Source organism: Propithecus coquereli, unplaced genomic scaffold (genome assembly GCF_000956105.1).
Source record: "Propithecus coquereli isolate 6110/MARCELLA unplaced genomic scaffold, Pcoq_1.0 Scaffold11, whole genome shotgun sequence".
Lineage (NCBI taxonomy): Eukaryota > Metazoa > Chordata > Mammalia > Primates > Indriidae > Propithecus > Propithecus coquereli.
Genome location: NW_012134969.1, coordinates 7434043 through 7447857, shown reverse-complemented (window position 1 = coordinate 7447857; position 13815 = coordinate 7434043). Strand labels below are relative to the sequence as shown.

Below are 13815 nucleotides of genomic sequence, written 5' to 3'. Positions count from 1 at the left end.
TATATGAATATCATTTCATATTTCATAAATTTAATTTAATGTGTTAAGTATTCTAAAAACCATCTTAATGGCTGCATCCCATTGTATTGGGTTGATAAGCCACAATATTTTCCATTGATCCCCTATTATTCATCATTTATTGCTTCTGATTTTTTGGTCATTTTTTTAAACAGCACTTTGATGAACATTCATATAGCTAAGGTTTATTAGTGATCTCTAGTTATTTCCTGGAATATATCCATACACTTTGTTGTTAAGTCAACAGACACTAGTATGCTTCTCAGGGTACCATTTGGTCCTCTTAAAGAAATCATCTCAATCTATGAGTATGTGACTTTGAAGAGATTTCTCTTATCCTACAGCTAACATTTTCCCAATGCTATCTCAGTGATTAGCAACACTTCCCCAAGTTGGGCTTTAATATTTGGCAGCAGCCTCCTCGTGCCGTTTGCTAGCCGTGGCTGATGCTCATTCGCTTGTAAACCCACGTGGTATCTCCTCTTGATGCAGTGCCTGCACGGCCACATTCCACTAGGTACGGGAATTTTAAAATCTAGGTCATCTCCATCATCTTAACGTTGGCATAGGAGTAGAACCAAACTATTTTTCTGGATCCAGTTCTGCTACCAACTGCAAGTATCCCAGGCAGCTTGAATTTTTTTTTTTTAACCATCCATAGGAATCTGCTTGATAAACTTGAATTTTTAAATGCCTAAAAATCTGATTACACACAACCTACATCCTAAAAGTTGGATGTTCTCAGCAACCACACAGGCATTATACTTTTACACCCACCAAATTAGCTGTACCATCCTTGATTCCTACTCTCCTCATGAAAGTTTAGTTGTTGCACTAGAGGGGTAATTCCTCTATTGCTGGGAAACTCTCTCTTTTGTGTGCCTCTGCCATTAAGCTCCCTCTTGGAATCCTACCATCTCTGCTGTTCAAGTACCAAGTATAATTCTAATACTGAAAAATAGCGTTCAGGGTTTTTTCTCCTGCACAGTATGAATCAAGTATTCTTAACATGTCCCCTCTACACGCTGGATCTTTGTAAATATATTACCCACTGGAGTAGGACAAATACAATGTTGTCAAGCGAATGGAACTGTATAAAAAGCAAAAGCTTTGAAAATAAATGCCCTGCTAGTAAAAAATGGAGAGGCACTGAAAAAACTATAGGGGATGCTCAAATGCCTTTCAAGTCACATGGGAAAATGTCTCGGTCTATGAAAACCCAGGGTACAAAGCCAGATTGTAAAAAAGCAGCGTAAGAAGGGGTTTTCAAGAGATTTCTTAACTTTTCAAAAGAATTTGTATCAGTATTTCTTTATGTAGAATATTCTCCTAATACCTGTAAGATATAATTTTGTTTACCCCTTGTGTTGAACCTCAGTGCCTAACAAGAGTGCCTTCCTGACCCTGATATTTTTTAAAAACGTTATGAATTATTCGGCATCTGTAAAATGACAAATGCACTTTCATCTCTCATGCTGAGGCATTGATTACTAGAGGTTAGCGGTGGAGCCCTAGGTTGAGAAGGATTCCAAGGCCTCATCTGTGATCAGCAGGAAAGAGTGCTGTGATCAACTAGTGATGTCTGCCACAGGAACAGGCAATGGAGAGGGAGCGTGAGTGCCATTTTTTTGTTTACTTGGTGGCAGATAGGAGTCTGTCACAAAGAGCACATCTTCCTTTCTCTCTCAAGAGCTTGACCGCCTAGGTTTGAATGCCAGCTTTCTCCCACTCACGAGTTGCATGAGCTTGGGCAAGTCACTTAATCTCTCTGTGTCTTGGTTTTCTTCACTGTAAATTAGGAACAGCAACAGACTGAACTCATAGGATGTTTGGGATGATTAAAAGGCTTGAATTATGCAATGCATTATGAGCCATGCCAGGCACATAACATTTTAAACCTATGTGTTAGCTATTATTAGTATTAGTACACTATATTATATATTATTATCCTCCTGCCATTGACTTGTGACTGGCCACACCCCCCTGGCCACATGTGCCCCCTGTGAAATGGACATAACCAAGAGACAAGATGCGATGGACTCAGGTGTGGGAGGGATCCGCATCCTCCACCCATCTACTCTGCAGGCAGGTCAACTTCACAGAGTCCCATGGTCCTGGACAAGCCAGGTCAGGCCAGACTAACAACCCCCACACTCCTCTCTTCCTTAAAGGGGTGGTTTTCTCCCGTGGTTTATGGAGAAATCCAATAAAATCAGATAAGCTACTTGGACATAAATGCAGCTCCATTGCCAGTGAATAATCGACAGTCACATCTGACTGGCCTCCCAGGGAGGTTCCAGATGTTGGATGTGGAACATGGGTGCGAACACCACTGTGGCAGAGTCCGAAGACCCAGCATACGTGGGGCCTGTGACCCTGGGCTTGTCATTTACCTTTTCTAGGTTTCAGTTTCGCTTCCCCACATGCAAAAACACCTTCCTGCCAGTGTGGCTGTGATAGTTAAATGAAGTCACATCTCTGAAAATGCTTTGACAGCTCTCCACACCATAGAATTGTAAGGTATAAAAATGCTCTTCTTATCGCACAAGAAGGAAGGTGCTAGAAAGGAGTTTAACCCACATTGCTCTCCTGCTGCCATAGAGCATGCCATAGAGTGAAACCACCCCATAACGAGACCCCTTCGGTTTTTATTAGAATCCAAGACCTTCCTAATGGTGAATTCTGCTCTGTGGTTAATATGCTATGGGGATGTCACAGTACATTGATTTTGAACCGTCATGTTTTTGCCTGATAGTATTTCGATACACATCATGTATTAGATTTGATTTTCTTTATTTACCCTGTTAGCTCCGCAGCAGTTCCGGGTCCTGTGTGGCCTAAATGCTATAGTTCTGTTGCCATTTCCCATCCAGAGTTGACTACCATTTCCAACAAGGAATCTCCTCTGGGTGTTTTGGGAGAAAGGTGCAAGAGTTAAGGCAGGGATGGGAGAGCCAGCCAACTTTTCATGCAGGAAGGCTCAGAGTTTGTGACTTTGAGTCAGCACCTGGGGCTGGGGGGAAGGGCTGAGCCCAGGCCCAGTTGCCTCCAGCCTCAGTGTGCTGTCTACAAACAGCATCACGTTCTGCACGTGTCTTGTGCATAAGGAGGTCGGGGAGCACAGTCTGATGGCATAGGGGGCATGTTGTATGTTTCACAATCTCCCTCTTCTTTAATTCTCCCCATTAATCCCCTCCCTTCCGCTTCACAAATGAGCAACCTGGAGTTAGAGAGAGGGTATGTGCATAGCTCAAGGTCACAGAAAATTACCAGAAGATCAGGGACAGGCTCCCAAACTTTCTCCTCTCTTCTAGTGACTTCTATTTCTTTTCTTCCTTCCTTCCTCCTTTCATCCTTTGTTTCTGCTTTTTAATGATTTGTGTGCATATTTTAATTTTAGAAGAGTGACATCAAAGAAACAATCTATTCCTGTTCATTTCTTTAAAAAATGGAAAATTTGAAAAGTAAAAAGGAGAAAGACATCCCCCAACCTACTAACATCCAAATATAAATAAAGCTAATTCACATTTTAGTGATTTTCATTCTGTCCCTCTGCCCATATTTTTTGCCTGTTTGGTAGTGATGGTCCCTGTTGTGTGGTATCGTTTTGTTTTTACGGTTTTAAACATGCTTTTTATACAAGTTTATATTTTACTTTTTCAGCATTGTAACTTCACCATTCACCCATGTTACTTATCTTTTATAAATATGATTTTAACAGCTAAGTAATATTCCTCAATAATATTCTGTTGCATTGGCAAACTATGGATATGTGTAAGTGCTCAATATTTCAATTTCAAATTCAAATTTTCTGATTCTCATTCTTATATTGCTCCCACTGTTGCTATTCTCTATCACTAGAATGGGTAGCATCTTTTATCACAACTGTACATAAAATTCCTGACCACATATCACTCAAGAAAATGAGGTGATTAAATTATATAAGCAGATTCTTTAAAATTAAAAATAATTCTTAAAATATTTGTAGCCTCTGCATCTCAGTCATCTCTGTTAGACAGATGTCCTCTGTCCCAAGACAAAGAGTGGCTTCTATGATAGCCAAAGAGATTAGCAAAGCAAACTCAAGCTTCCAACATCCATGATTTCTTAAAAATTATCTTTTTGAGTTCTCTTTAATTTTATAAAATTTAAACCTAATAATTTTTCATGGAAACCATTAAGAGAAATAACACTGAAGAAAAGTGAAAAGACAAAATTTCTATAATCCCCAAGCCAACCCTAGCATCACATATTTAACAACACATTTTTAAATAGAAAGAAAGATGCTTTTTTTTTTGCCAATATTGCTTTTCTGTTCTTTTTTTCAATAGAATGCAGGGCGGCTCATACATCAAAAACCAAGCCTCATCTTAATGCAAGGTAATAATTTTCTTTTGGGATAAATCAGGTGGAAACTCATACTTAGAGACTATGTTTCAGGCACTTGGGAGACCCAAAGATGGGGAGCAGGGCAGGGTAGGGAGAGGGGCAGGGTAGGGCTTGGGGCACAGGTCCCCTGCGGAAGGAGGAGTGTACTGGGGACTCCTGGAAGCCATAACCCTGCTCACACTGCCACTCAGTCACTCACAAGGGAGGGACAGGTCCCAGGCTCAGAGTCCTGGGCACCCAGAACACCCGAAAATGGAAGGGTAGAGGCCGTCTGAGTCTGGGGAGAAGGTCTCAACCAGGGAGGGACAGCAGAGGGCTTGCAGGCTGTGCTCTTGGGAGAGCAGATGAATGAATGCCGGAAAGGAAGTACGATCTATCCAGGAAGAGAATAAGCTCAGGCACATTTCCAAGGTCCAAATTATCGTCCAGTGAATATTCATTAAAATCCTGCTACAGGACTTGGCTCACACTGGACAGCCAGTAAAATATCCGTGGAATAAGTGAGTAAATAAATGCCTTCTACATGCCCAGCCCCAGAGAAACCAGTGCAGGGGCACACAAGGCTCCTGATCCACAGGCCTTGTGCCTGTGTCACGTCCAGTGGGCTGGCACTAACTAGATCTAAAGAAAGCACAAGCCACAGGAATGAAACGCCAGCTTTGCTGAGTAGGAAACCCACAGGTTACCACTTGGGGGCACAGAGCTCCCCTCAGGGCTGCCCTTGACCTGGTGAGGCAGCCCCGACCCTGGCTCTGCACCGGCCACTCTGCTCCACGCAAGGGACCAGGCAGGTAACTCCCCCAAAGCAAATTTAGCAATGTGGCCCGACACAGCAAAGGGGCCTGGCAGTGAGATGACCTCTTCACAGGTGATGGAGAACTGGGTCTCCAGTCCTCCCCCCAGCCAGCTGTGTACTACAGTGCAGCCGCTCGATCTCCTTGTGCCTCACTTCCTTCATCTGTAAAGTGGGAAGGGGAGCAGCCTCGTCCTCTCTCCCTTCACCCTTCACCAGAGCCCCAGACTCCCTCCCTCACCCCCATCCCCATCCCTGCATCAGGAACCCTGACCCGGATAGGAAACAGGCCCATCGTACTTGCCCTGTGGGAACAACAGCAGCAAACAAGCAGCTTACCCAGAATGCCTCGGCTGTAACGCAAGAGCCAACATTTAAGCTCAGGTCACCCCGCACCCACGTCTGTTTTTCCTACCAACCATAGTCACCACCCGTTTATACGGTGGGCCTTTTCCCTTCTGCCTGTCTCTGCCCATTGGGGCAGTTTACATGAAATAATGCCAAGGCCTAAACACCCCCAAAGGCCCCTCTCATGCCTTTGAATTATAGTTTCTTGCTTCCAGGTAAGAGCCAAGGATTCCTGGGAAAGAACACAGTGTGGCTGGGGTGTTGGGGTCACCCCTCTTGATCCTGGGCTGCCAGAGAACAGGGCCTGCACCTCGCACCCAGGGCCCTGCCCTCAGGCCCTTTGGGAAACTTTCTTGATGGTGGCGGTGTTTGTGGTGAGCCTGGCGCAGGGACAGACCTTGGTGCTTTCTTTTAAACTGCTGTGGCATCAGATTTGGTATTTTTTCCACTCTGCCTGGGGCCACTGTGAGGCAGGAGGGGCCGCTGGAATGAGCAGAGTCGTGAGCCAGGAAGGGAGGGGAACGTCCTAGAACATTTAACAATCAGCTGTGCCCGTCTGGCCGTCTGGAAGCTGACCAACCTGTGCTCCCCTCTGACAGGAGCCCAGATGCTGGCACCTCTGCGGTCACCGCCTTCTCTGCTGTCCCACTGACCAGCGAAGCTGCCTCTCAGCTCATCTCCGCCACTGAGCCTCCTGACTTGTCCACGCCGCCTGCTACAACCTACAGGAGGGACGAGGCCAGTCAGACGGAATGGGTCTATGAGGGTAGGGGTGCTGCACCCTGCTGGCCGTGCTCGGCTGGGCTGCCTGTGGGCTGGGGGAGGAACGGTCTTGCAGCATTTTTGTAAAATACTGTGGCTCGAGCCTTCTCTCTCATGCTAACGACACTGTACCGCTTCCTGTGCCATCTGCAGTCATATCTGGGGTAGGAAGTTAACTTCTCTGCTAGCCCTGCTACCCACTTCCTCCCGTCCCAGACCCCCCTTGGAGAAAGAGCATGAGCAAAGAGCTGGAACAAATAGCTTCTTCGATCTTTCCTTCTGCATCCCCTCCCCCGTTCCTTCATTAGTCTTCCTGTTCTTGTTCTACATGAACACAGGCACGGTTTCCCTCAGCGACACAGGCCATTTTCTTCCCAGATTACAAACTGGTTCCCTGGGGCAAGAGGTTGAAGCCACATAATCACATGGAGAACATCGAATGGGTGGGACTCAGCCCCCCTCAGACCGTCTCAGCGTGCAGCCGGAGCCGGCCCTGACTCAGAACCAGCCAAAACCACCCGTGTAGCGAACCTCTGTGGCGACAGCTAGGAGACACGCAGGAGAGAATCCAGCAAGATTCCATTCAGGGTCTTAATTCTCCACCCAATTAAGCCCCCAAACCCCTCACTCTAGGGTCCTGGGCATGGAAGACTGAACAGCGTGTCTCACGATGATTAATCATTTAAATCTTGCCTTAGTGGGATCGATCCATCACTAATTCACAGATTTATTTCCGTAGTCATGGCAGCAGTAAATTAGATTCCCCAGTCACTTCACCTCCCTGCCCCTAGCTTTGCCTGCTACATTGTGTAGCTGAAAGGTACTTAAATGACATTACAACCCTATAAGAGGATGGAGAGGCAGAGGACAGGCCCAGCACGGACAGGCGACATTGGTTTACTTGGGACGTTTGTCAGCATGTGTGCTCTCAGGGAGCCTCAAGAACTGGAACCACTGCAAAGTCAGTGAGCATGACCGCTGGGGAAAATCTGAGCATTTATCTAAATATTCATAAGCAGGATTCCAAAAGTCATTTCCTGGGTAATCGCCGGTGAAGTGCCAGTGTCAAGCTTGAAAGGACGTGGGAGGGGAGAAAGGGGACCGGAGAAGGCTGGGTGTGAGATCCTGCTCACGCCACTGTGGACTCCCCACAGAGAGGCCCCCCTGAAATCCTTGTGTCGTTTGCTCTGCTCATTCATCCACCACCCTCTTGGTCTTTAAACTTAATTAATAATGCTAGTTATGTCTGTATTTAATTTTGGTTGTAAGCACCATGTATATTTTGGTCCGTATGGGCATGTTTTTCAGCTATGTATCCTTCCAATACTGAGTTCCTTAAAGCAAACCTATGTTCAATGTTTAGGAAAAGTCTGGCCACCCACAATAAATGTCTACTGATCTAACACTGTGACGTTGGTGGCCTAAACCAAAGGTATGAACTATTTTGGAGTCTCTAAGCCAGGATCAATGACATCCCACATTCCTGCAGTTACTTGGGAGCATGGCCATTAGAGCAGAGATTGGAACGCAAGGAAAAGCTAGCGATTTCCTAAAATTCATGAAGGTTTTTCTTTTCCCTTCTGCCTATGGTTTTCGGTGTATCTTTCTGGAAAGCATTGGTGGTAACAGGTACATGACTGTGTCTGGCCAATGGATTGGAGAAAGTATGACAAAGAGTGACAAAGAACGTGTAGACATAGCAGCTCTCAGGCCCTGGGTCACCACCAAATGCCAAGAGTATATTTACGGCCTAGATAGCCAAGTCAGCTCCCAAGAAAGCCATGGAAAGGAATATTCCATCTTTGCTGGCAGCCTTTAGGGTCAGGGAAGTCAGGATCGTGAGATGCAGGCTAAGAGCAAGAGGCTAGCAAGCCAGTCACACTTCCTGCCAAGCCGTTCCGTCTACTGATTTTGAAATGATTCCAGTTCTCAGCTCCGTTAGAGCGCTACGCTGACAAAATCTCAAGGGAGCACTGAGAAGGAGCATCCACGTTCTGGCGCTTAGTCTCCAACACAGGCTGACCACGTGCTTGAGGAGGAGGGGAAAGAGCAGGACGTCGTCGTGAGGATGACAAGAAGGAAAGCAGGATGTGTGGTGCTCCAGGAAGGCAGAGGAGCCACTCCTGAGCCAGGAGGAGGTAGCGGAAAGGGACATAGGAAGTCAGTCCGTGGAGGAGGGGGAGAGCGAGTCCTCTTGCAGCTGGAGCACAGATTACCACGGATTCTCAAGCGTGGCACATGCGAAAAAGAATTTGCTCTCAGCCCCAGGCAGATGCTGCCCAAACACGTGTTGAAAAAACACAGGTGACCTCAGCAAAAGCAACCTGCAAGGCTGAGAGTGGAGGGCTGAGGCCAGGAGGAGCGAGCAGAGGGGTAGCCAGGCGTGGGCACTGCAGCTCCAGAGGGCCCAGGACTGGGCGTCCCTGTCGCTGGGCACTTGTGAAGATGCAGCTTCCTAGTTTCTAGCCTTTATGAGAATCCCCGTCCAAGACAGCCCGAAATCTGCATTCTTAACAAGATCCCCAAAGGCTTCTCGGGCACAAAAACAGTGGAGAGCCAGAGAACCTCTAGCTTCGGATGAATTTCATGGGTGCTGGGCTCCTGTTTCTAACGCGCGTTTTTATTATGGAATTGTTCAACCCCAGCGGGTCAGAAGCAGGGTTTCGCATGGCACGGCCCTTCTCGACAAATACAACTTTGAACCACATGTGGAGGGAAAATATCCAGATAAATCCCTGAAAGTTATTACTCCAGAGGGTGGCAGGTCTGACATGGAAAAACTGCTAAAGGCACAGAAAATACCGTGTGATCCATATGAAGTGTTCAGAAGGCCCGGAAACACTATTGATGGCCTCAGGTGTGTATCTATCCAGACACAGAGCAGGGTCGTAAACCAGGCAGACCAGAAATCCTAACCCAGAGCGTTATATCCACGCTTGCAGAAATCCTCAAGCCTGGCACACAATCGGTACTCATAGATATCTGTTAAATACTCATGAAATTGTTGTTGAATCCTTACCTGATTCAAGATCGGATCATGATGATAAAAGGGTATGTCCTACTTCAAAGAAATAGCGTTGGTAGGAAGGGGCCTATAGACAGAAATCTGTGTACCTGCAGACACAGTATGTAGAAAAGTGTGGGTGAAGATTAACAGAGAGGGGGGAAGTGATACTTCGAGCCACTTGGCCAGACGGTGAAGAAGTTTGGAAAGCTCCCCCACGTGCAAGCAAGTATGTTTGCACAGGTTTTCCTTCAGCGGACTTGGATTTTGAAAGATCATGTGCAGAGGTTAAAAAGACAAGGATGTTCCCAACAATAAATATAGGAAAATGGCTCTGAACTTTAAGGATAGTGTCAGGAAAGCTGAATCCCAGGATAAACATTCTTACCAAAAAGTAACCACGAGGTCTTTTGTGTCTCTTCATTATGAAAGGTGGTAGGCACATACCCAGTGGAGGCGGCGTGTGTGCCCCTGGGGGTAGTGACGGAAAGAATAGCCAGAATCCAAGGGAGCATGAGGTCCACCGCACACGCCTGGGGTCTCTGTCGGTCACCAACTGAGGCTGCAGTGGAAGGTTTTGCAGGCAGAAAGTGGCCTGGGCCTTGTGTGGGTCAAGGCAGTCCCGGCTTTGTGCAATTCTCCACCCACCACGAGCCCCACGGAGTCAGAGTTTTCGTTACAGAGCCACAGCTGGGAAGGAACACAACGTAAGGTGTGGAGATCACAAAGGAGGTCCCCTCTCCATCCCCAAAGGCATAATAGGGACACAAAATCAAGCCAAGCGCCAACCTGGTGCATTTTTCAGGGCTGTCCGGATGGGCCAGCTTGAAAGTGCTGGTGTCACTTGAAGCTGAGACAACAGACCCCGTGATTTCTCTGGGGCCCCAATTATCCTGGAGAGCCACTTCCTCCGAGCTCTTGCCTCAGGATCCACACCTTCCCAGGAGTAGGGAAGAGAGGCCCAAGTTATGACTGTCAATGCCGCAATTCAATTTGCACCCTGTCTCACTGGAGGCAGGAAGCCCCTCTCCTGGCCCAGGGTGTCATGATGCTGTGGTGGCCTTTAGGAACAAAGACCGTGGCTATCTCTGGTGACGTTTTCTAGCTCACTGGCTTGGGGATTCATCTCTTGCACCCTGGTTAGCAATTATGAGCTGCATGCAATTCTAGAAACTGACAATTTTTTACAAACCCAGTAGAAGATAGATGTATTTCTTGACATTTCCAAGAGAAAGTTACACTCAGAATAAATCTCCCTCAGAATAAAATCTAAAGTCCTTCCTGTGGCCTTCCAGGTCCTCTGAGAGCTGGACCCTGCCCCCGTCTCCTCTCTGGTCTCCCCTCCTGCTGCATCCTTCACACTCCTTCCATGCCAGGCATATTGTTCCCCTTGCAGTTTGTCAGATATGCCAAACACATCCCTCCCATATCCACCCCAGGGCCTTTGCACCTCCTGCTGTGAATGCTCTTCCCCAGCTCTCTGCCTGCTCATGCCCTCACTTCATTCAGGACCCATTCAAATACCAGTGTGTCAGACCAACCTTCACCAGCCACGAGGAAAACACACTTTCTTAAGTCAGCCACCAAGACTGACCCTTTTATTCCTAATTTTAATACTACCCCCAAGTTGAATTTTAGGTAATTTGGTGAACTTATTTAAAGTCTTATTGATGATGTATGCATTTTTTGAAAGGCAGGGGTATATGCCATAAACCTATTTCTTTTTAAAAATAATTTTTTAATTCTTTTTGTTCCCCTTTCCAAATGCCTTCCTTTCGATGTGCCATCCAAAATTGAAAGCCCCGGAGTTTCTTTCCCAAGTGAACTTCTGGGATAGTATGACGGAGGATCACATTGACAAGCTGGAAGCTGAGGACTTCGAAGAGACTGTAAGTTGGAAAGAGACCTTTCTCTGGACACGGGAGCAGGGTGGTCCAAGGCCAGCTGGGAACTGCCCCTCGAACCCTGAGATTCATAGCTTCGCTCTGTTGTTTGCACAGCCGGAATAAACTTTTCACAAAAACAGACGTAATTTTCAGTGGTACGCATTAAGTCAAAAAGCATCAGAAGAGAGCCACATGTGGTATTCCAAGCCCCTACTTTTGGAGTACCCTGCTTGTAATATGAGCAAATATCTCCAAGATTGCTTTTGAAGGCAGCAAAGTGAAAAATAAAACACATAATATTATCCAGGTATCAAGGCAAATCATTCTTTGCAGATATCCTGTGTAAAAATAAACTCAGATTTGGGAAAGATAGAGTAGATGTACTTTTTCTTACTCTTTCCCACTAAATATAGCTTAAAACCCTAGACATCGTATATGAAACAAACATCACAGGAAGGCCCTAAAGGCTGCAGAGAAGAAGGCAGGCCGGCCGCAGCCATGGGATTCAAGGGCCAACATGGCAGTACGTTTCCTGGGGTTTTTTTTCACCCCATATATTTCAGCCTGGGTGGTAGAGAATAATACAGAACCCAGAAACTCCAACAAGCACAGACAGAAAAAGTTCCAAGAAAAGCCTGCTCTCTCTGTATATGGGACAACCTAGCAAGATGGAAAACTTTAGACAACAACATCTCTACTCCGGTCAAACACCACAACAAATGACCGTGGCACCTCTCCCCCAATTTGCAGTCCTGTGACTACGACCACCCTTCAATTGCCCGGTCACAGAACCAGCCCTGGCAATTCCACAGGCATCGTCTCCTCAGCTGCACCCGATAACCAGAGATGAGATGCAAACTGTAAGAGTTTAAATAAGCCTTACATCCACTGAATGTTGTATTGTCTTTAAAACAAAATTTTTGTTATGATTTTCTAAATATGCCACATCAATGTTTTGCCTGCCAGGGCAGCCTTGGGGCTCTCATTTCCTGTGTCAACTTACTTCTAAGGCTTACAACCCGTGTTGACTTAGGTGGAAGCATTATTATTCATCCTCTACTGTTGAGACACTTTCTCAGAATTATAGGTACTAACTACAATCATAACAGCGAAATTGTATGTCCTTTTGGAACCCAAAATTAAGCAGATATATTTTTCTAAACTTATGAAAGAAAAGGCAAAAAACTAGATATTTTTTTTTAAATGTTTTTAATTGAGAAATTTTCTGGTCTCTGTCCCTATTTAACCCTAGATTCATTACTTTCTGACACTTGCTTCTATACGGCACTGTATTAATAAGATTTATTTTCCAAATACTGAAATACAACATCGAAGGGAGAAAAAAAGATCACATGAACTCGGATTTACTGAGACAAGAAAGTAAATTCGGGCATTTTAAAAAGATTTTTCGACTAGAGTTGAAACCTAAAGAAATTGTTTTCATTAGATACAAATTATTCAGAAACTTGTGAGGTTTCTGTCCATCGAGGTTTGCTGTTTCAGGTGGCCCTGTGTTCACAAGTGACACATCCTCCGTGTAGCTGCGTGAGGTTCAGGAAGGGCATGGCATATTTGGGAGCACCCCAGAGCATTCCTTGGGACAGGTGGGCTCAGCAGGGGCTCTCTCTTGCCATTCCAGGGCTTTACCACTAAAGGATTTTAAGCAAGGGTATGACACAATCAGATTGTTAAAAATTTTTTATTTCGTGTTTTGATTCGAACTAGATTTTGAATTGTGAAGTTACCATATGCACATGATTTTTAAATATTGAAATAGTAAAGAAGGCTATAAAATAAATGTTTCAAGTCTCTGCCTCCTTACCTCTCAGAAATAACTACTGTATACTGCTTTTTCTGTATCCTTCTGGACATTTTAATGCATATATGAGCATATTTATCTTTAAAACACATGCATGTCCATAAATGGAGTCATAATATGCATTCTGTTCTATAGCTTGCTTTTCCCTTAACAAGATATTTTGGAAATCTTTGGTATTCCATTATGTCCTGGACCATAAATTAACTAACACCCTACCCACGGATGTTTAAGTTGTTCTCAGTTTTGTTTTTGCTTTTTTTATATGTATGTATATATGGGTGTATATATTGCAATGAATTGTGCGTATATTATTACATACAAATGCGAGTGTATACAAAGAATAAATTCCTAGTAGTTGAATGCTGGATCTGAAAGTATCTGCATCTTTAACACAAAAGGTATTGATAAATTTCCCCCCAAATAGGTTGTGCTACTTTCTTATTCCCACCAGGAGATCCTGAGAATGCCTCCTCTATCATATTCTTTCGCAGCTAGGGTCATCATTCTGGCTCATGGATAGGGTGAAAATAATAATATCTCATCGTCGTCTTTTGCAGCTCCTTCATTACGAAAGGTGTTGGGCATTTTTCACATCTATTGGTCATGTATGTCCCTTTCTGTGAATGGCCAGTTTGTGTCCTTTGTCTACTCTCCGTTGCTTCTTTCTTTTTCCTTCTGATTTATAAGGGCTTTTATATATTAAAGACCTTAGTTCCTTTTCTGACATGCATGTTGTAAATTTTTTTCCAGTTTGTATGTTGTGTTACAATCTTCTTGGTATTTTCCATGACATGGT

At 45.1% G+C, this 13815-nt stretch overlaps 1 protein-coding gene across 1 annotated transcript in view; it reads left to right on the top strand.

The window, feature by feature from the left end:
- The window catches only part of ERICH6B (glutamate-rich 6B), a 33742-nt gene that overhangs the window by 934 nt on the left and 18993 nt on the right, over positions 1 to 13815 (top strand). The window contains exons 2-3 of the mRNA XM_012648307.1: positions 6148 to 6314; positions 11115 to 11203. Of these exons, the coding sequence (XP_012503761.1) occupies positions 6148 to 6314; positions 11115 to 11203 (256 nt within the window). The remainder of the gene's footprint in view (positions 1 to 6147; positions 6315 to 11114; positions 11204 to 13815) is intronic.